The sequence below is a fragment of the Oncorhynchus mykiss genome, chromosome 16 (assembly GCF_057628025.1).
Source record: "Oncorhynchus mykiss isolate SJ-2025 chromosome 16, ASM5762802v1, whole genome shotgun sequence".
In the NCBI taxonomy this organism is placed as follows: Eukaryota; Metazoa; Chordata; class Actinopteri; order Salmoniformes; family Salmonidae; genus Oncorhynchus; species Oncorhynchus mykiss.
Window position 1 is genome coordinate 18288226 of NC_143037.1, and position 23705 is coordinate 18311930.

The window sequence follows — 23705 nt, forward strand, 5'->3', positions numbered from 1 at the left end:
AAAAAACAGTTCTGCAGAAAGTCTGATCAACAAATGCATTTATTCAACAATATACAGAAATGATTCGTCAGCATAGCCTACACATGCATTTCAACGGGTGTCCAAAAGGATTTCACAATGAAATGACATTTTGAGGAACATTGGTTCAACTGTCCCTGAAGCATAAGAGTCTGTCTGTAAACACTAAGCCCTATGATAAGAAATCACTAAATACATTCAATTATAAATATAAATTAAATTAATAAATAACATATAAATAACATTGTAATAAATATGTTTGTAATATTCCAATGCACACAGTTGGGTCATGACTTGCATAATGTCAAGTCTTGTACAAAAACATAAGTGAGAAACGTTTTTGCTTGATAATGATTTAAATTCGATGTTTTACATTATCCGGTGGTTTCATGTCATTAAATAATTTCAGGTTTATCCTATATGGATAAGAAATCAAAATAGAAAAACAGAACTGTCCAACAGGAACGAATAGCCTATGCAGGTGCTGATCTGTGGATGGCATCACATTGACTCTAGCAATACTCATAAACACTCTAGTCGAATTAACTCTGTGTTTTACCTCCGACTCTAGTGGTCACAATCAGTCGCTTAATTCCCAAAATAGTTAAAGCTGCTCTTTTCGAGTAAAATATTAGTAACTCTGCTGTAATGACTCAACACTATTTGCATGCATTTGGATACAGCTAATAATTGGCCTTTTGCGCAATAATTTATTTTTTTAACGTGTGCAGGCCTGAACTTTGGATTCGGTCCACTAAGGATCTGATTATGGTCAAGTGACATTTTGACTACATATGCTATAAATTAGTCAGTTTAGGAGCTTGCTTGATTCATTATTGAGAAGAATGATGCCCCAATATGTATGTTGTGTTTGGATCATATAGTGTAGGTTTAGGATGGTGTTGGCTTGACGTCATCTGTGCAGTCTGATTACACTGATTTCTTATCCCGCATGCAGTGAATGGCAAGTTCACATCAACATGAACAGGGTCAGCTTGAGCATAATGAATGGAAAAACTACTATCATTGTCCTGCATACTGCAAGGAGCATATTCTGGGGTTGTGGCATATTTCTGTTGCCCTTTCATTGAGTTTGGGTAGACTGATGCACTGACATAATCGTTTTGTTGATGCTTTAAATATGGCGGGGAAACAGTGTCATAATCCTCCCCCATTGCATTAAAATAACCTAGATTGGTAAGAGTTCCAGGGCTACCTAAAGAGGAGCACAGTCCTTTAAACTTTCCATCTTTCTTGCACTTCATTCTCCGATTTTGAAACCAAATCTTGATCTGCCTCTCCTTTAGACTGAGTTGGCTAGCCATCTCCACGCGCCTGGGGCGGCAAAGGTAACGATTGAAGTGGAACTCCTTCTCGAGCTCAACCAACTGGGCGCTTGTGTATGCGGTGCGCGCCCTTTTGGAGACTGCAGTTGTTGGGCTTTCCTCGTCACCAAATAGTTCTGCCGAGAGAAAATGAAATGTAACCTCATTCATAAATTGAATACAGTACCTAAACAAAATCTTAACATTAGGCTATATTACATTACATTAACATGTGAGCTTCTTTCGAAACTGGAAATGCAATTAGCCAACGCCCATTGGTCGTAATCATATAATACAATTAGGATTTATCCAGCTTAAAACAGTATTATTTGTAGACCTAAATGGGAATTTTACTGTCCAACTATGTATTGGGCTAGGCATTTGAATACACACCATTAACTTCTAAGGGATTGTCTCCGTTGTTCTTTATACATTTCTGAATTGTCGACTTCTTCATCCACGGGAATATGCTTTTGGTGAAGGTAGAATTTGAGTTAGGGTCAATCTCTTTTGGGTGCTGTGATTTGCTGTTGCCATTTGACTGCGATGAGCAATCCAACTCCTTCAAGTTGACCTGGCTCTCCTGGTAGGCCAAGGGTTGGTGGGCTGGTGCGTCATGATTGTATCCAAATCCACTGGCACCATGGTATGGGGACTCTCCAAATATTGCTATGGCGTCTTGGTAGGTATTTCTTTGCATTGTCAAGAAATGTCTCATCAGCTATTGGGGCCCTTTTGACCTTCTGAAGGAACATTGGCACCCAGAAGTCACGTGACAGTTTCCTTCCAATGACCTCTTGGTTGCTGTTCTGAAAGGTTATGAAAAAACACAGAAGGGAGGTGACAGTATGAATCCATCTTATCAACTCAATAGCATCATGACGTGAATAGGAGCCTTTCAACCTGCTTACAGAGGCAATGTCAGACTAAACCATGCTCTCTAATATCTACTTTTCCCTTCTCATCCCTAAAACAAGTAATTGTTTGTTGAGAAACAAGTCACCAGTTTTTAGTCCAGTAGTGTTATTCAACATAGGCCTACTTTTGCAGACGCGTCAATGGGCTGAAACAAATAAGAATGCAAACAATGCAATTTGAATTCCATAAAGGGAAGACATTATTTTTATATTTTCAAGAATTTAATGCTAGAATGCTTGAGGCCTGTAGAACTTGTGTGAAACTATGCTATTTTAGAGAAAAAATAAATAGCTCTACATGTTAAATTACTAGCCTAAATAAATACAACTAATTAAAGACACATAGGCTAATGATAACATTATTATAATATATAACTGTCGATAGAGATTTAGCCAACAAAACTCGACAAAAAAAAACAAGGTAACTGTGTCAAGTCTCCTACATAAAGCCCAATGTAGGGGGAAAAAAACACCCAATGTCTTTATTCAATATCAGATAAACTTAACAGTTAATGGTAGCCTATAATTGTATATGTCTAATCACGTTTCCTTACATTTCCATTGAAATCTTCAACATGAACAAAATATTCAAGGTCTCTAAATTCATTGTAACGATTATGCTGAGTATGCCTTTAAAAGCAACCAAAATAAGTAAAAACAGAAGATGATTAAATAGTTTAAGAGAAAACGAATGTTGGATGGTATGGAGGCATAGCGTACAGCTTTATGAACTCTGCTTGAACCGCGCACGAGTCATATGGTCATAAATCACAAAGAAAATAGTCGACCATTCACCAGCCCGACTTACCTTAGCGTATAACGTAGACCCCACGAATACTGACTAGATATGATTCATTTCACATCCAGAATCAATAACGAGAGGTCTCTCCTTTCAAAAACATCGAGGAGTATTATAATCCAGTTCCAATGATAGGCTTGCTATTAGCTCATTGGGAGTCGCCCACAGCATGGAAGAGGTCGAACGAGAACATGGGTAGCCTTTGCGCAGCTGACTAGACAGCGAAGAAGAATTCTGGCCACATCGCAAATTTGAAAACACTATTCGCCGAAAACCATGACCTCAGTCCGTAAATTATGAGACAAATACATGTGGATACATTACTCCATGATGCTTTGTAAGGGGCTGTCTGCAGTTATAGCAGCCTATTTTAAAATGTGTGTTTAGGATAGCCTTTCCACAACGAAAATTATGGTAATTGCAGATATGGTGGGACGGGGCTAGTGGTCTTTGATCGATTTGATTCACACGAGAGCAATCTGCATTAATGAACTGACCTGAGGCCCCAACTTTTCTCTATGGCATAGCCATAGAGCTAACATAGGCCTACTCAAAGTATAGACTGGGCTATCTCATTGGATGTTATATGCCATATTTGATCAACAAAATACATATAAAAATCAAGAGACCAGTGTTTGGAGATAAGAACAGAAAACAAATAACAATTTGAGAATAGTATCCAACATGTGGAATGGCATTGGTGTCTTAAAATAAAGAAAGGAAATCAAAACGCACCAATTGAACTATGCCAAACTAAATTGTCAAAATGGGGTTATGATTTTGATTTGGTCACTATGACTTTGCATACTATTGCAAGACCCCTGCATGAATAATGTATGTCAATGTGAAATTAGCCAAAAAGTTCGTGTTGAATGTGACTGGCTATCAATAGAATGTATTTCCATGATAATATTAATTAAACATTTCAGGATTATGCGGTTGTCTAACCTGGCAGACAACCATATCGAAAAGTTAACTATTTTGCACACATCAGGACAAAACACACCAACCCAACACTCATATTCCGTTTGAGAGATAAATGAATATTCCAGCATATTAGTGCTCAAAAGGCCATGGCCCACATTGCGTCAGTTTCTTTGGAGAACCATCTGCCTCTTGGCTGTACAGGTTAGACATTGAGCCTATTGGAGGTGAGGATCAAACATGCCGCTATAGGATTGTTGTTAGTGGATCGATACCCATTGGGACTGTGGCGGTGCTTTGATCTTTGATGTTAACCTTTTAATTGAAAATACTCAATCCCCTCGATTCATTCATTAGGGACAATAGTTAATACCCCAGGCAGGATAGCTAATGTTTAACTACACGAAAGTAATTAGGCTACAACACAAAATAATCTAAACATTGACCAGTCTTTTGATCAAAGACCAATCTAACGAAATTTAGCCGAGGTAATTTAGCCGTGACCGGTTCAGACCATGCACATGGATTTGTTGAATTTAGCTATCAAATGGATACCATACATTTCCCACTTTTTCTATTTACATTGTCATTATACATTTATAGGATGTCTGCCTATAGCCTAGCTATATAATCTTTCAGTTATCAAATATATATGTGTGCCTATTCTTCGAATCTCAAGACAAATTCCTGCCATATACACTGTCATGAAAATACTATAATAATCGTTTCAAATCATATTCCATAAAAAGCTCCTATCCTGGGGGAACGATGATCAATTCGAAATGATGCATGAATATGTGGCGTCGAGATTAGACAATGATTTATTTCAAGGTTCCATGGCTTAAAATGAAACGTTAAGGCTCTGTAATTGCCAAGTTGATGTAACCCGAGACCTCCAGGCAGAAAGTCTTTATATCGGTCTGCTCAGCCCAGATGAAGGATGGAGAAAGACAATTAAGAGCACCGATTAATCGTATCACTTGTGGATCTGTAGAGTAATGCACATACAAAAACAAAACAAGAGTATTCCAGAAACACAATGGCAGCTGTCTCTGACATTGGCTCACATATCATTAGGCTATAAATCAAAATGGAACGACTGGCAGACAGGAAAGAGAGGAAGATAGTGTAGGATGAAATGTATACATCACCTAAAACATCGAAATCAATTAAAAAGAGATAGATAGTCTAGCCCATGGATCTCTCGCATATTGAAACTTCAATATAGAAAATCAAACAACATTATGTTTCATGCTTGTTGTAACATTTCTTGAATTGGACCATACATTTCCTGCAACGTCATTCACATAGCCTGATTAATACAAAATCAGATTCTCCAAAATGTTATACTTACAATACATTTGCAGGATCTTCTTCATTCCAGCTATGTATACATTGTACATCAGCGGGCAAATCACTACAGTGGTTGGCCTGATGAATGCATGCATCTACTCTGCAACCTCTTCCTCAATTAGTTAATGAATCACGTGACATGGATGGTTGCTCACCAGGCTACTCTGACCTATGATGTGGGAACTGGCTTCAGAGCAATGCAACTTAGTGTTGTATTATTTGCACGGTGCTGCAAATATAAAGTCAAACCTACCCATATCGTTTTTGATTTGCACTGTAGTGCTGTCTTTGAGAACGAAGATAAGAACTCTGATTTCTTTGGCAGACGGTCTGGTCCTCTATAGATAAACTGTATAGCAAAACAAAAGTGTATTAAAGAATGAAGAAATACATGTTATCCTGAACGATGCCCACTTCTTAGGCCTACACTGAAACGTCGAATGGAGCCGTTCATTTCTCTGTCAGAAAATGGTTGGTCGGTTAGAATCTAAACTCATGGATTAGTTCAGATTGCTACAAGGCAAATTATTATTAGAAACGGCAAGGCCTCCTGCTGATCTCATGCAACGGCAATTGATAACAGGCGCATAAATACAATAAACAAGATTTACAAATGTTCAAACAACTGATTCTAGTCTATAAGAGGCAGACATATTTACGCCAGCAATTAACTACCCTAAATCAATTTAGGTAAGGCAAATAAGTTAACACACCCTCTGAGTTTAGTCTACAACAGCGAAAATCATTTTAAAAATGCATGGGGATATAGGCCGTTTCAGACCCAAATATTAATTTCAGGCCTCATGGTCAGCATGACGAAATTTAGGACAACATACAGTAAACATTCTAGCATTCAGATTTGAACAAAAACAGACTGCCTCGTCAAAGTATTGATCCATCCCGAACCGTGTGGGTGTGGGTGTGCGTAAAAAGTACAAGTAGTATAAATATAAAGAACTACGTTCAAAAAGCATGTCTCACCATGGGTTTGGTACACCATCCTCTTTGATAATATGTAATAACATGAAAAATAACATCTTATCCAACTTCCTTACACTTTTAATAAAATGTAGTCTGCACTAGCCCAGTTTGGACTAGCCCAGTCAATCAATATCGTATAGGCCAGGGCTCTCCAACCCTGTTCCTGGAGAGCTATCCTCCTGTATGTTTTCAATCCAACCCAGTTGTAACCAACCCGATTCAGCTGATCAACCAGCTAATTATTAGAATCAGGTGCGCTATTATGATTGGAGCCAAAACCTACAGGACCGTAGCTCTCCAGGAACTGGGTTGGAGAGCCCTGTCATAAGTTGGAAAGCTTTCATATAATAACGCTTTTTAGAATAGATATAACACCTCATGGCTTACCCATCAGTTGCATTGAAAATACATGAGACGTGCATTTCGTTATAACAATAGACCTATGTTTGAAAACTGGAAGTAATGAGCAACAGTGGCACTTACCGAGGTTCTCTAAAAACGTATCTTATTATCCAAAAGACAAAACTCGGGCGTAAAGGTTAGCACTCGGTATTCGCCAGCAGCTAGTTTTGAGCATTATAGTTTTGAAAGGAGACATGATGGATATGTCGGCGAAATGAATGCAGACGGAAGGCTATCGTCAGTAGTAACATGGGGCTGTCTATAGACTGGGCACTTGATGCTGAGTGGGTAGGGCTACCTCCCCGAACAATGTAAACCTTAGCTCGCCCCATGTCATTGCTGTTAATCTTTAGACGGACTCGCGGTCATTACTAGCCAAATAGTATGGATTATATTCAAAGTAGTGATACTGGGATAAGACAAATAACAATTTAGATCTTGACCGTTTGTGTATTACAGCAACACGATTAAATAATAATTAAAAAAGGTATAATAACAGAAAGTTTATAAACTAGGTTTGGCACACATCTAGTCCAACATTAGGCTCTCTCTGTCAAAAAGGTCAGTAGGCTCTGTTGAGGGTAAATAAAGAATTGCATGTTAATTCCAATCTCTCAATATAGGCTATGTATCCCTGTTGCACAGTGGCTCCAAAGCCCATGATTTCCATCTCAGCCTGCACCTTCAGTGGGGTATGGGGGGAATAGATTACAGGTATTCTTCAGTGGCGCCTAAATCAATACCAACGAAATCCTAAATGTCTTATTTAAGCATTTTTTGTGTGCTAGATGCAAGAGAACCACGTTTAGGCTATTTGTTTTATTTCCAATCTTATTGATCTTCAATGGAATTATGTCAAGGTGGACCAAACGATTCTAATTAGCATGATATACCTCCATGTAATTGCCTAAATAAAGGAAACACAAACATAAAGTGTCTTAACCTCTATATTTCTGTTCAGTGTAAAATAATTACAAACACAACATGTAAAGTGTTGGTCCTATGTTTAATAAGGTGAAAAAAATATCCCAGAAATGTTCCATATGCACGCATATCTCTCTCCTTTGTTGTGCACAAATTTGTTTACATTCCTGTTAGTGAGCATTTCTCATTTGCCAAGATATTCCATCCACCTGATAGGTGTGGCATATCAAGAAGCTGATTATTGCTGGACCAATAAAAGGCCACTTGAAAATGTTCTGTTTTGTCACACAAAACAATGCCACAAATGTCTCAAGTTTTGAGGGAGCGTGCAATTGGCATGCTGACTGCAGGAATGTCCCCCAGAGCTGTTGCCATTTCTCTACCATAAGCCACCTCCAAAGTAGTTTTAAAGAATTTGGCAGTGTGTCCAACAGGCCTCACAACCACTGACCAGGACCTCCACATCATCAGGCTTCTTTACCTGCAGGATCTGCTGTGATATTTTGAAATTGTTTCATGTTGCGTTTATACTTGTGTTCTCTGTAATTTGGGGAATATATATATTGTACAAATTTAAAAAAAAATAACGGGTCAACATCTAAATATTGCTCCCAGCGTTGATCAAAGCTCAGAAGGCTTATATTCTTGATCTGACGGAGTTCTAATCGCGCCTGCATCTTTGCGAACGAGTGGAATCATGAACAGTGGTCTGTTCGTAATGTTCGCTTGCGTCTCCTGGATTTGCCTCCCGGATTTGCCTTTTTAGCATTACATTCACCACTCTCTCAACGGCTAACTCCGCCCTCTCGTGCACATGCCGAGGGCCTGAGATGTGAATCTAACCACCCCAGCTCGGAGTCGGCTCAAGTAGGTAACTAGAGACCCTGTGGAGTGTGTTTGCGAGATGCCGGACAAAAGGCCATTTTAAAACCGTCCCGAGACTCCTGCCGTGTCTACAGACATCCCCCAAAACAAACAAAAACCGTCTTTCAAAGAATGAGTGCACAACTGGTAAATAGTCTCTTATAAAGACAGTATGTCGGTCGGGTGGCTAGCTGTCGCAGATACTTAAATTGCAGGCTCTGTATTGGGCTACTTTATCCCAAATAGAAGGATGAAGTAAGAATCGAACGTTAAACGGAGCATACCTCAGCAGGATAATAATAACGTTGCTTTACAGAGAATAGGCTATACTGAGACAGCCAGTGATGTGGTGAGGCTGAGGCAGGCTGCAATGCATGTAGGAAGAAGCAGAAATACCGCAAGATAGTGGAAACAAGCAAGCAGGCAGAGAGAGAGTTTAGTAAATTGGTTTCCAAACTTGTTAAAACTTATGGAACAAGTTGTGAACAAATATTTATATATATATATATATGTTTCAATATGAACATCTCCACATGGCCTATTTTCCCTATAGGCCTATATTGTCTAATCAAAAAGCAAACAATACAGTCTTATATCGATCGTCCACTGGAGTTTACAGTTTACCCATCACCCACTACATCACTGATATTAATACAGAATTGTAAGTAACATTCTAATAATTCATGTGAATGCGATAATACATACGATCATCTGTGTGCTCCATTGACGCCTGTGTGGAGCTTGATGAGTAATGCCTAGGAATACAAACGTGAGCACTATGGAATTTGAGAAAAGAGATATCTATGTAAAGAGTTGATGGTTTTATACAATTCATTATGACAACTGACTGAACAGTCGCTGATGCTGTGTCAGTGTAATTTCTCATATTTCCCCCTTTCAAATCAAATCAAATCAGGCGCATAACATTACAACTGTTTAAGCTAGCTAACAGGCTATGTGGATGTTGATCAACTGAGGTGAAAGAACTAGCAGCCAAACGGATCATTTCTGTTCACCAAATAGCATTGTAACGTTTTTTAATTGTATAACAAACCTCACTAAAACTCGAACCCTGGTTATGGCTCTGACCATGATCGGCCAGAAGAGCTTCAGTGCGCATTAGCATAGATTCTACAAGTGTCTGGAAGTCTATTGGAGGGATGCGACACCCTTCTTCCACGATAAATTCCATAATCTGGTGTTTTGTTGATGGTGGTAGAAAACGCTCTCTCAAGACACATCCAGAATCTCCAATAAATGTTAAATTGGGATTAGATCTAGTGACTAACACACACACACTTTAAACCCCATATGCTCATTTGAAACCCCTCTTCTTGTCACGGAGGTCTCTTCTTTAAGCCAAAAATTGGCAACTGGGAATTTTTATACGTGACCCTAAGCATGACAGGATGTTAAAACTGCTTAATTAACGTTCAATATAATTCGTATCCCTCATTTACTCAAGTGTTTCCTTTATTTTGGCAGTTAAATGCAGACTGTTTTTCAATAAAAAAAAGTGTTGATTAAAAATGGTGACATTGAAGACGTTATCCGAGTCTTGACTGTTGTTTGGTCATTTCCTCCAGTGCAAACATACAGTTGAAGTCGGAAGTTTACATAGACTTTAGCCAAATACATTTAAACTCAGTTTTTCACAATGCCTGACATTTAATCCTAGTAAAAATTCCCTGTCTTAGGTCAGTTAGGATCACCACTTTATTTAAAAAATGTGAAATGTCAGGATAATAGTAGCACATTTTTTATTTCAGCTTTTATTTCTTTCATCACATTCCCAGTGGATCAGAAGTTTTTATACACTCAATTAGTATTTGGTAGCATTGCCTTTAAATTGTTTAACTTGGGTCAAACATTTCGGGTAGCCTTCCACGAGCTTCCCACAATAAGTTGGGTGAATTTTGGCCCATTCCTCCTGACAGAGCTGGTGTAACTGAGTGAGGTTTGTAGGCCTCCTTGCTTGCACACACTTTTACAGTTCTGCACACAAATGTTCTATAGGATTGAGGTCAGGGCTTTGTGATGGCCACTCCAATACCTTGACTTTGTTGTCCTTAAGCCATTTTGCCACAACTTTGGAAGTATGCTTGGGGTCATTGTCCACTTGGAAGACCCATTTGCGACCAAGCTTTAACTTCCTGACTGATGTCTTGAGATGTTGCTTCAATATATCCACACCATTTGCCTGCCTCATGATGCCATCTATTTTGTGAAGTGCACCAGTCCCTCCTGCAGCAAAGCACCCCCACAACATGATGCTGCCACCCCCGTGCTTCACGGATGGGATGGTGTTCTTCTGCTTGTAATTCTCCCTCTTTTTCCTCCAAACATAACGATGGTCATTATGGCCAAACAGTTCTATTTTTGTTTCATCAGACCAGAGCACATTTCTCCAAAAAGTATGATCTTTGTCCCCATGTCCAGTTGCAAACCGTAGTCTGGCTTTTTCATGGCGGTTTTGGAGCAGTGGCTTCTTCCTTGCTGAGCAGTCTTTCAGGTAATGTCGATATAGGACTCATTATGCTGTGGATATAGATACTTTTGTACCTGTTTCCTCCAGCATCTTCAGAAAGTCCTTTGCTGTTGTTCTGGGATTGATTTGCACTTTTCCCACCAAAGTACGTTCATCTCTAGGAGACAGAACGTGTCTCCTTCCTGAGCGGTATGACGGCTGCGTGGTCCCATGGTGTTTATACTTGCGTACTATTGTTTGTACAGATGAACATGGTACCTTCAGGCGTTTGGAAATTGCTCCCAAGGATGAACCAGACTTGTGGTCTACATTTTTTCTTCTGAGGTCTTGGCTGATTTCTTTAGATTTTCCCATGATGTCAATCAAAGAGGCACTGAGTTTGAAGGTAGGCCTTGAAATACATCCACAGGTAAACCTCCAATTGACTCAAATTATGTCAATTAGCCTATCAGAAACTTCTAAAGCCATGACATAATTTTCTGGAATTTTCCAAACTGTTTAAAGGCACATGTAATGGATGTGAAAGGGCTAGCTTAGTTAGTGGTGCGTGCTAAATAGCGTTTCAATCGGTGACGTCACCTGCTCTGAGACCTTGAAGTAGTAGTTCCCCTTGCTCTGCAAGGGCCGCGGCTTTTGTGGAGCGATGGGTAACTATGCTTAGTGGGTGACTGTTATTGATGTGTGCAGAGGGTCCCTGGTTCGCGCCCGGGTATGGGCGAGGGGACGGTCTAAAGTTATACTGTTACACACAGTCATTTTAGTGTATGTAAACTTCTGAACCACTGGAATTGTGATACAGTGAAATGTAAGTGAAATAATCTGTCTGTAAACAATTGTTGGAAAAATGACTTGTGTCATGCACAAAGTAGATTTGGACTTGTAGACTTGCCAAAACTATAGTTTGTTAACAAAAAATGTGTGGAGTGGTGGAAAAACGAGTTTTAATGACTCCAACAAAGTGTATGTAAACTTCCGAATTCAACTGTCTCTCTCCGGGTTTAAAAAACATGGCCTGCTGGAGCTACGTCATCCGAAAAATCCAGATCCCAAAACACATACGAGGTGGACACGAGCTTTCTGATTAATGTCGTCTTTGGACATACAGCCTTTGATAGACACCGCGCCTCACAAATCGCATGGCATTTTAATATTTGTTAGAAGCAGTGACCTGCGTTTCACCCCTTCCTCAAGACCTCACACATGAACAATTTCTGACTTGTTCGATGATATTGAGTAATATAGGCCTACTCCTTCTACCAAAAAGGAAGCAGGGGCCCAATATATATAGGAACCAGGCTCCTGTGAGTTATTGGAGCTGATAATTCTGAGCGCAGAGGGAGCAATGACATGTATAGTGATTTACAGTTAAATAGCAAACAGTGGGTAGGCTAGACCTACACCCTGAATTAAAACATATTTCCAAATAAATACATTATTTTGTTCCAGAATGTTTTTACATGTTAGGGTACTCGATAAAGTGAGATAATGGGAGACATTTTGTTTTATCTTCTCTCATTGGAAATATAGGCCAGGCATTGTCATATAACCACAGACTTTTTTTTTTTTTACACTGTGCTTAATTTACAACTTTGCTAAAATATTTGAGTAGTCTAGACGTCATACATGTTATCCATTGGACATACAGTAGCCTATTGTTTTGTGTATAGGCTATAACATAGTCATAGGTGATCATGATCGATTGAGCGGGGCAACAGTGAAGCCGGTCTGAAGCGGGCTCTGCTGGTGTGCAGGTGGCGTTACATCACGTCACTGAATAAGCATTGGCCTATGCTCCAATCGCATATTTTAAGATTTACTTTAAGGCCACTTTGTGAGGCACGATTATTATGCCATCTATCCACGCATATTACAATATTTGTGTCGACTGTTGTAAGACAAGTTTTCAGATAAAGAACAAATAGCCTGTTAATCTATCAATGCTTTTTCAATGTAAAACTTTATTCCCAACTGCTCAACAAAAAGGCCTACGCACTAATAAAGGTGTCAATAATCTCCAAGCAATTGTATCGCATATAAATAATAAGTAGGCCTAGAAATGTAAAACGACACATAGACAATTCTTAAACAAAACACTAACGTATTTTACGCATTAATCCATCCATACAGAATAACCAACACAAGATACAATTCCATAGGCTACCATTTATGCTTCCAAAAGCACAAATTAAAACAATTATTCAGACTGTCTTTTTCGTTCGTGTAGGCCTATGGATTTCAAGGATGGTGACGATGCCAGAGAAACAGGCCTATTGGTATTGTAGGTTAGATCCTCAGCATCTGTGGCTCTCGTCTAGTGACCTCGCGATGATCCCGGTCTATGAATTATTGATGAGATCCGTGCACAGATTACCCCTATCAATATGCAATACTTATTATCCTGGTTAAATGGCTATTTAACAGTTATGAATAGTGGAATTGTTTCAACCCATTAGAAAACATTGGTGTGTGTTCTTTAGCATATATATTTTTTAAATATATAAAATGATTTAAGCAAATGATTTAAGCAAAAAAAGTTTGAGACATCGGGAATATTTGTTGCATTTAGGTACATTTTAGATGAATAAATGACAGCTATTGACGAAAGATGTCAAAACCAGTGTTTTCATATTGGCCTAATTTGATTGGATATCACCACGCAGATCTGGACAAATACAATTTAGCCATGGTGGCAACTACGCAAAGACATGAACCATTAGCATAGGCTACAAACACACAATAGCAACACGTTATTATAATATAACATACAAAATTGGGCGTAATTCCAAGTTTGACATACAGGCCTACACAATCAGGATCAGTGTTTGATGCGTTTATATACTGAACAAAAATATTGTAACAATTTCGAAGATTTTACTGAATTTTGGTTCAAATAAGGAAATCTGCCAATTGTAATGAATGAATTGGGCACTAATCGATGGATTTCACAACTGGAAACACAGATATGCATCTTTGATTACAGATACCTTTAAACAAAAGCCTCAAAATGGGCCTCAGGATCTCGTCACGCTATTTCTGTGCATTCAAACTGCCACCGAGAAAATGCAATTGTGTTCATTGTTGGTAGTTTATGCCTGCCCATTTCATAACCTCACCGCCACCATGGGGCATTCTGTCAACAACATTGACATCAGCGCTTGCCCACACCCACGCTATATACCTTGTCTGCGGTTGTGAGGCTAGTTGGATGTACTGCCAAATTCTCTAAAATTATGTTGGAGGCGGCTTATGCTAGAGAAATTAACATTCAATTCTCCGGCAACAGCTCTGCAGTCAGCATGCCAATTGCACCTCCCTCAAAACTTGAGACATCTGTGGCATTGTGTTGTGTGACAAAAAAACTTACATTTTAGAGTGGCCATTTAAAGTGGCCAAAAGAACAAGCTTCTTGATATGCCACACCTGTCAGGTGGATGGATTATCTTGGCAAATGGGGAAATGCTCACTAACAGGGATGTAAACAAATTTGTGCACATTTAAAAAAAAAAAAAAAAAGCTTTTTGTGCATACAGAACATTTCTGGGATCTTTTATTTCAGCTCATGAAACACGGGACCAATTTGTTGCGTTTATATTTTTGTTCAGTGTGGAATTATTAAGCCTAATATTTATATGATTAGACATCCATATATCCAGCATAATTGATTCAAATCGACTGAGGTCTGATTCCCAACGTTTACAGTGGATTCACCTATCCTGTCCTTGGAGAGAGACGCACTGTTTAACGGCGTATCTTGGAGATTGATGGGACACACAAAACCCGGCTCAAGTTCGTGCTTTACCTTAGACCACGCTTTTATCAAGACGGTCTAATTTTTGGATCCAGACTTGAATTTCACTTCAAATTTGTCAGTTTTCTGATCTGAGTCTATAGGCCAGAGACATGCATTATCCAATTGCCCTTCTCATACCAGCACCTATGACACCGAATACACGAGGTTCAATGCAGTCATTGCAGAAATTGAATTAGTTTGTGTCCTGTTCGTGAAGAGGCAGAATTTCCTCCTGTTTTACGCTGACCAAAATTAATTAATTCTTATTTGCTGGTGTTTATAGATAAATCGATTGCAATCCATGGATTCTCCAAATATTTTATTTTGAGGCTAATTCCAACATGAATAAGACATGTTTGGTTTATAATCATAGACAGTGGAACACTTATTTAAATGTATCACTGCATTTCTGATATGAACTTTCTATCCTGATATCGAGGATATCGCCACTGCCCAGACTAGTGCTGTACAGTCCACAACCCTTTCTAATCCCTTCGCAGCAGTTAAAACGTCACTTTCATTCAAGAATGTGAATTATATAGTACATTGTCTACTCCCCAAAACCATAAAACTAACTTTATGGACCCCACGTGACCTTTCAGAGTCAGTGAAGGGATTATATGTTCTACCGTACGGAGGCATTTAGTAAATTCGAGCCATGTACCTGTAAGATAGCCTACATGTTGGGACATTTGATGGGGAAACGAATAACTAAATACAAGCAAACAGAAGTGCGACTCAACCCAAAGAAGTCAATAAGAGGGTAAGTTTAAAAGGTTCAGAGTTTGTTTTTCTGGTAAATAATGGCAGCATGGAACCAATAATGAATCTAATAACCTTGACATGATGGTGGGCACTGTATAGGTGCATGGTTAAAACAATATAGCTTGGACGAAAACAATGCAAATATTTAAATCAGCAACAACCTGCCTCAAATGTAATTCACGTCATAGGCCTATACAAAAAAGTAATCTTAAACCAATGATAAGCATGAAAACTTCTATGGAAATTATTATTGCTAATGTGTTATTTTATAGCAATGTAAAACAGTACAAAATCTATAGGAACATGTTGTTTATAAAGTTAATTTGTTTAATCGTGTGGCAAGGTAAGCCTAAATTGTTGATACAAGATGTCCAAAATGCCATGAAGGGTTTACGTTCACCAGTGTTATAGCCTATGTGTGTCTATAGAATAGTGCATTAAAACATGTGTAGGCCTAATTAATTAATTTACTATATGTTAAATGAAGAAGAGGTTAATTAATTGCAATTACTATGCTCAAATATATCAAGCGATGGAGAGAAACTTTATTTCCAAATCTATAGATTCACATAGAAATACAAAAAGCTTAATTGGCAAAATCTTTACCATCACTGTAGGCGTATACCACACAGAATACCACTCCCTTCATGTCCACTATACAAATTGATCACATTGAAAAGGTTCAATACATTTATGCAACTTAATAAGTACTTAGTTCTAAACAATTACAATTGGATATATTTGTGCACAACGTGTCATAGGCTACATAACAGTTTTACCTGTATTTTTAAACCTGGAAAACGTACTGAGCTGACCACGATAATCAAGCATAAATACAGCATTAAAAACTTACACTGAAGCGCTTTGAATGATCCCATCATCTATAGGTTTACATTCAATGAAGAGCAGCATATGTTTTGGAAACATAGACTACTGTACACTTTACACCTGTTAGAATGTTTAGAAATGACACAATATAGGCTAACAGCTCACGTGAAACTTGACAACATTCAAGAGATAAAACAGAGCACATGACTTTATACTACCCTTAGACAATGAGTCTAACCTTTTTCTAGTTCCAAAGATAACTACAGGCTACCGTAACACAACGTCAAACTAAACGTCTGTTAAAGACCACAGAATATTTTTTCGTCTAAAATCACAACAACATGCTGAAAGGTGCTGCGCTGTAGCTTACAGTACTCCTGATGTCCCCCGTATCACTTGCAGTTCGAGCTCAGTTATGGAACGCGCTACCTCCTGTAACCAGGCTCATACTTTTCAGTTTATTGTCTTTCTTCCATTTCATCCTTCGATTCTGAAACCAGATTTTTATTTGTCGTTCCGTGAGGCACAACGTGTGGGCTATCTCTATTCTCCTCCTCCGGGTTAGGTATCTATTGAAGTGAAATTCTTTCTCCAGCTCTAGCGTCTGGTAGCGGGTATACGCTGTTCGGGCCCTTTTCCCATCTGGTCCAGCCATTTCTAAATTGCATGAAAAATCCAAATTAGAAGTGGACAACAGATGGTGGAAATAGGATTTTAAACATTTGAAAAAGAAACATGTTTAACAGCACATATGAAATATTAAGCAATTCTGGGTGTTGAATAGGCTGCATGCGGGCGCGTGCCATGCACGGATTGTCGCACAACTATCCTACATTACCAGAAATAGAACTTGCATTCAGCTATAGCCTAAACATAAATACCCACCAATTTTCCAACATTTAAACAATGTTTCTTTAAGTGAATCTTTATTACAATTAAAATATACTTTAATAGGCTAACAATTATTGTTTTATCTTCCACTAAGAAGTATATTGCACTGGACAATATCATAAAAGCAAATCCGTGGCCATATCCTACCATCCTTACGAAGTTCATGCAACACTTGACATATTTATGACGCTACAAATTTGGACTATAGAAAAGCACATCAGCGAGCATGCAATTCACTCCAAAGCAAGACCACCACAAAACACAGTAAAAGTAGGCTATGTATGTACCATGGTTAATGTGCAGTTTCCGCATCCATGGGAATATTTGCGGCGTTTGGCAATCGTTTGAGATTGTCGTGGAGGTTGCGTTATTGGACTCCTGTTGTAGTTGTTGTGCCCGGGCAGCCATGCTGCTGGTACTGCTTGTGTGCGCGCCTTCCTCGGTCTCAGAGACAACGCTGGTATCCTCTATCTCTGTAAAATGACTGTTGTTGCCTTTGTTGAGATTATTATTGCCGCCCGAGGTCGTGCTCCGGTCAGGTGGAGGAGAGGGGCTTTTTAGTTCCAAAGACTCGCGGTTGACGCAAGAAAGGGGATCTGGAGACGAAAGCGAGCAGGTCGGCAATCTGTACCGGGCATCCGGGCCAGTGGACGGAAAACCACGGGTATCCTCTCCAACAGCCGCGAAGTGGCTACCAGTGTCGGGGCGATTTACGGTTAGGTCCATGCCATTGTAGTTGCATCCGAAAGACCCAGAGTGCATGGTGCCAGGGTCCCTGAACGTACCGTTCACAGTGCCGTTAGTCCCATAATTTAGTAACTGATAGTCGGAGCCATTCGGATAGCGCCCTGAAAACGAGTTAACAAAGTAAGAGCTCATTTGCTTGTTTTTAAAGGCTCGATTTGTAGATCTTTGTCGCTATAATCCTCTGCTTCACGATTTATGATGTAATCATGAATTATAGCAATGAAGCCTACTGTACTTTGCCAGGTATGCGGCCAAATATGGGAGAGCGCTCGGGAATCACGTGCATTTGTTGACCAGTCGTAAATTCTCACTGATGACTTCAAGAGGTAATTCATGCTCTATGGTTACAAATGATGACGAAATGATGGTCGTTATGCTCGAGTCAATGGTGCCTCCCCATTGCGCCCTGATATCCATGTAGGCAGACAGCGTCATCTACTGGCAGTGGAGGTAACTGTCAGAGAGGGTGCTCAATACTTTTTTTCATTGTTCTTTTTTTTTTTTTAAACATTGACTGTTCTAGGACACAAAAGTAGGCTAAACTATTTTACCAATAGGTATCTCAGACAGGTATCCCAGTATAAAAAAGTTAAACAAAAATATATATTATAGTAGACCTAATACACTAGGCATTTGTATCATTAAAGAGAGACTTGCCTATTTAAATGTCTGGCTTGCTCAACTAGGTCAATTTTACAGGATATAGTGATAATAATAACTATTATAAGACTATGGCCTTCACATCAGTAAAACAAGAAAACGTTCTATGAAATATTTACAGAAATTACCAACGCTTTATTTGCATTTACAAAAGACAACAAAAACATGTCTTACATAATATTGCACACGACATCCAGATGGCAAGTGCACAATAAACAACTTGTGAAAACATTATCCAGTTGAATATGACAAAGCGATGTAAAAGCCTAAAACAAACAAAATACAACACACACTATGGTAGGCTATTAGGCCAAAGCATCTCTCTTGTATCGATAATGGGGCCATAAAAAAATATTTTTGAAGCAAAAATATTTAATTATCGAGTATTTTGACTAGGCTTGTTTTTGCACTTCTCCAACGCCGCTCCAGGAAACCAGTATGTGCGAGTGTAGGCCTATTTCACGATCGTCATCAGTTACTACAACCACAAAGTCATAAACCCCGCCTATTTCTGCAATTGATTTTCCTAAAATGTGAATTTATACTTTTACCACACTTCTAACCTTAACCACACTACCTAACCTTAAATTAAGACCACATTTATGTTTTCATACATTTTTACGATATAGCCAATTTTGACTTTGTGGATGTGGTAAACCCTACTTTACTTTCAAGCAACAATATTGACAAAACAAAAAATACAAACACAATCAAATAAGAATAGGCTAGCCAGCTTCAGTTGGTTTTAACCTGTTTCTAACCAACAGACGTTATTTCATCGTGCAAATATATTTATCTAGTAGGCCTATTTACATATTTTCACAAACATGTGTAGGCCTAGGCAGCCATTTTATGAAAAACAACAGCCAACAATAATTTAACATCTCTCAATTCATGGTACAACAGTTATAGGATGGCTTGTGTAGCTTTTTTTACTCAGTGTCTTTTAATCCGTCTGTTTTTCCTCCTCTTCATCGCTGGGTTTCGAAGGATTCATAACTTTGTTCTCCTTTTTCCACTTCATTCTGCGATTCTGGAACCAAATCTTTATCTGACGTTCAGTGAGACACAGAGCATGCGAAATCTCGATTCGACGACGCCTGGTGAGATACCTATTGAAATGGAACTCTTTCTCGAGCTCAAGAGTCTGGTATCGAGTATAGGTCTGACGGCCCCTGCGTCCACTGCTGCCCAATGTCCCTACAAACAAAGAATAGCAAACCAAATCCAGCAATTATGTAAGAAACAAAGACATGGAATGGATGGATACCTTTACACTATCATCGCTGTTATAGACTATTGCTACAATCACTATTATGGATGTAATAAATTAGCCTATATACACACATGTAAAATAGCCTCCATTAGTAAAACCTTAAAAATAGCATAGCCTAGGTGAAATTATCCATTTGATTAACATGATAGCCCACTGTATTTTGACAGGTAAACGCGTTTCCTATACAAAACAAGTTTATCTGTTAATATATTTTTCATGTCAATCACATTCTCGGCGATAGAATGCAATACATATCACAGTCATCAAATCATCATGCATGTGTTCACACAACGACTTGTAAAATTATTCCTCTTTTTCCCCGTCTTAATTTCAAAGCAATAGTTACTTATAAGCTACAATGCCAGGCAACACTGTTACAGTAGTCATCTGATTGATAGGCAACATGCTGACTGTACACCCCCTTTCAATAAATTAACAATAAAACACGTTAAACGTTAACAAAAATCAAAAGTAAAGGTTTCACTGACCGGCGGTGCAAGAATTCATCCTTTGCATCCACGGATAAAGCAGAGAAGACTTGTCGTCCACAGCAGTGGTTATGTTTACATTCTGCTCGAGGCACTCTGACTTGCGCTGGTCCTGAGTTAAAAAGAGCGGCTGCTCCTCTCGATTTGCGAAAGCGCACGAGCCGTCACTGTAAAAAGTGGCAGCTGTATAGTCGCAGGGAGCGCTGGTGCTGGGGCGACCGTAGATACCAGTGGTTTGCTGGTAATATGAGGTTGGGTATACCTTCTCTTGCATATTGGCAGCTCCATATGTAGCGTTGGAAAAGTGTCTTAAAGGGTCAGTATATCCGGAGGAATATAAAGGTATCTGAGCGAGGAGAGACTCCTGTCCTCCGGGCAGAGAAGCAGGAAAAGTTGAGTTGACAAAATAGGAACTCATTGGATGGATAAATATGCTCCGAGGAATATGATTTGTAATGTTTTATAGTCCAAGTGGTTTTGCCATTACTTTATCGGAGATTTGGTTTTAGCTGAAGGGGGCTTGCGAGGTGCCACTCAATAGGACAGAAGGGAACTGTACCATCTGATCAACGTCCGGCCAATCGCGAGCGTCTGGTTGCAATATTGCTCTCATGGGGGGGCTCTTGTTGCGCACAGGGGTCCCCAGTGACTCGAAACGAAGCGCCCAGGCTTCTCGCGCAGTCTTTCCACATATCAAATGAGCTTGCGCCCTCTGATTCATTCAACATTGAAGCATTTCGTTTTCGTTCTTAATTTCGTTGCAAACAAACGATATAAATACATAATGCTGGCAACACCACACACACACACACACACACACACACACGACCCTTATATGATCTTAATTCGATCTTTGGTTTGCATGAAATAATCACTGTACAATTTCCCATTTTATCAAACTGACTTAAGAAGAATAATGTTGTTGTTCGTTGGTTCTTTCAATTAAAGTATTGATTACTAGAAGTAGGCTAGTTGCACAATCAAAAGTGGGCCTATTCAATTGATCCAGCTGAATTTCTACTTTCATGCAGCTGTTATTTTAAGCTGTTTGACATAATTTATGTTTCATCATTCGTTCATGTATAAGTTAACGTGTTCGTTATGTTTTCTAGGTATTCCCACACTGGCCGGATATAAAAAGTAAAACACGACCAAGACATCTACACTGACAAATCAACTCACAAAAGGCAAAAGGATTTTCTAACTGACCAAGGCCAATGCAGAGGATATTACACATTGGTTTCAACATTCATCACTAAAAGATTGCGGTTCATGTTTCGGGAACCTGTAGGCCTAAGTAGACCACATTACCTGCAGCATGTTTTATTATTAACCACTGAAATAAATAATCTATGTTTTGGAATATTATCAAATAGATATATTTACATGAATATAAACATTGTCATTATCGAATCTAGTCTGATATTATTTTGACTGCTTCTTATATCAGTAGACCCATATGATTGAGTTGAATAATATTATTTAATATTTATTATGCTATTATCGTTATTTTGTTGGACTAAAAAGTTCAATACATTTGAATAAATAAACAACGCCATTTTCTTTACAACAGGACGTATTTCCTTTTTCCAATCAATATTATTTTCTTTCACTGTAAAAACCTTGTTTAAGATGATATTTCAACAAAATCATTTTGTATTATCTAAACTTGATACTTAATAGTCTGTGTAGACTTCCTTCAACAAAATTATGTTTCCACAACTAATCAAACATTTTAGCTAAGTATCCTACAACTTGTCTGTATACAGAATGACAGTTATTCAACGTCAATAGCGTTTGTGCAAAATACATTTTAGTTTGCTTTGGTTTAATTTGAAGAAAAAAACGAAAGAAAAAATAAATAATTTGTACCAATACGCCAATATGTCATTCTGAAAGCTTCTGTCTCAAGAATTCGGTGTCCAAATGTAGGCTTATTGTCGCCACTAGATGGAGTCAAAGAGAAATACACGAGATCAGGTTGTAAAGAAAATGTGCCAGCATACTGCTGTGTAAATGGAGTGAATAACATACAGTTTATCAATTAATTGATTGAGGCTTGACAATAATGTTGATGATGATGATGATGACGACGTCGAATAGTGCAGATGATTGGAAAGTGGATTCTGAAAAATTACATCGGACCATTGAGAACATCGCTAACATCATGTCTCAATTTTACTCTTTAAATTACCCATAAAACATTTTGGTTATGAGTCAATTGTTGCATATCTACTTAGCATTACAGCTAGCTCAAGGGTAATACAAACGTAGGCTACACACAATATAATATATATATTTTTAAACACTGTACATCATGGAAATCTAAATATTTTGGGTTGTCTGATTTTCAGTGTCCGCAAATGATTGTGGCAGCTTCCAAGAGGTATCATATAGGCCTACCTATTTATCTGAAACCTTCGTCAAAATACTAAATGCATTTAGGCCACAGTCACCCGCCAAAGATACTGCTGCCATCTTGCCACTAACACACTATAGGTATTGCAAATCGATACAATGCTTGTACACTTTAGGACACTAGCCATTTTGTATGCTACCAATGTTACATTTGTAACGGTTTTTATCGAACATAATTTGCACCTCATGACCCACTCAACATTTTATAATTTTAAAAACCTTATAAGATAGGTTTCAAGTATGATTGTTGCGATATAGGACATTGAGATTTGACGACCTACCTTTTGTTGATAATTCATCATTTCGCATGTGGGTATTCCGGATGTGATTATCACGGTTCTTTTTACGTCTTCCATTACTGTTAATTTGGTATATTGCATACGGTAAGTAGCGATAACTAAACGATTCCCTCTGTGAAAAATAAAAAATAAACTATTCCATTGTCCTTGCGAATATTGAGTCTTCTTTGACGTTGCAATTCAGAGATAGCCTATGCTAATGTGGCTAACATTGGATGAGAGATTCCTCATTGACTCCATCTCTCAGTTGGTGGAGCTCCGTAGATACAGAACACATTTCTACCAGAATTCAAGTGTGGCTTATACAAGAGCCAAGAAAACGAAGGTGTTACTGAATGAGCGGTCGAAAACAGACAGCTGCAATATAACCTCAAGGGGGAAAAAGTTCCCTGTCCAGAGTCCACATGACCAACCTCAGCCAATCCCAGAACCCAGACAGTCGTAAAGTTCCATCATAAAGTTGTACATTTTCATTAGCAGACTCTAATTTATAGCATTTTTCAGGAATGCTTCAATAGAAGTTATTTTTTTCTTCATCGCCATCTTTT

At 38.6% G+C, this 23705-nt stretch overlaps 3 protein-coding genes across 4 annotated transcripts; all 3 read right to left on the reverse strand.

Moving 5' to 3' along the window:
• Positions 1-24: 24 nt before the first annotated feature.
• Positions 25-23670, reverse strand: LOC110491505 (homeobox protein Hox-B3a). 2 transcript variants are annotated; one of them, XM_090202113.1, is made up of 3 exons: positions 23140-23670; positions 1737-2152; positions 25-1480 (listed from the first exon to the last, which is right to left on the reverse strand). In XM_090202113.1, exons 2-3 carry the CDS (start codon positions 2059-2061, stop codon positions 852-854), a joined length of 954 nt encoding a protein of 317 aa, XP_090058239.1. In that variant the 5' UTR covers positions 2062-2152; positions 23140-23670; the 3' UTR covers positions 25-851. The 2 variants fall into 2 exon arrangements, with proteins under 2 accessions (XP_090058239.1, XP_036802271.2); XM_036946376.2 differs by lacking the exon at positions 23140-23670 and adding an exon at positions 3069-7714.
• On the reverse strand, positions 16076-18560 carry LOC110491507 (homeobox protein Hox-B5b). Its single transcript, XM_021565006.3, has 2 exons — positions 17557-18560; positions 16076-17035 (listed from the first exon to the last, which is right to left on the reverse strand). Exons 1-2 carry the CDS (start codon positions 18146-18148, stop codon positions 16788-16790), a joined length of 840 nt encoding a protein of 279 aa, XP_021420681.3. The 5' UTR covers positions 18149-18560; the 3' UTR covers positions 16076-16787.
• Positions 18791-23132, reverse strand: LOC110491508 (homeobox protein Hox-B6b-like). The gene is made up of 2 exons (XM_021565007.3): positions 20441-23132; positions 18791-19876 (listed from the first exon to the last, which is right to left on the reverse strand). The coding sequence occupies exons 1-2, from the start codon at positions 20856-20858 to the stop codon at positions 19623-19625; spliced, it is 672 nt and encodes a 223-aa protein (XP_021420682.3). The 5' UTR covers positions 20859-23132; the 3' UTR covers positions 18791-19622.
• Positions 23671-23705: the final 35 nt, after the last annotated feature.

Coding starts and splice junctions, on each gene's coding strand:
- LOC110491505 (XM_090202113.1), bottom strand. CDS start 2,061: ATGAGACATTTCTTGACAATGCAAAGAAATACCTACCAAGACGCCATA. Junction 1,481..1,736: donor CAATCCCTTAGAAGTTAATG/GTGTGTATTCAA, acceptor TTCTCTCGGCAG/AACTATTTGGTGACGAGGAA.
- LOC110491507 (XM_021565006.3), bottom strand. CDS start 18,148: ATGAGCTCTTACTTTGTTAACTCGTTTTCAGGGCGCTATCCGAATGGC. Junction 17,036..17,556: donor GAAACTGCACATTAACCATG/GTACATACATAG, acceptor CATGCAATTTAG/AAATGGCTGGACCAGATGGG.
- LOC110491508 (XM_021565007.3), bottom strand. CDS start 20,858: ATGAGTTCCTATTTTGTCAACTCAACTTTTCCTGCTTCTCTGCCCGGA. Junction 19,877..20,440: donor GATGAATTCTTGCACCGCCG/GTCAGTGAAACC, acceptor CTTTGTTTGTAG/GGACATTGGGCAGCAGTGGA.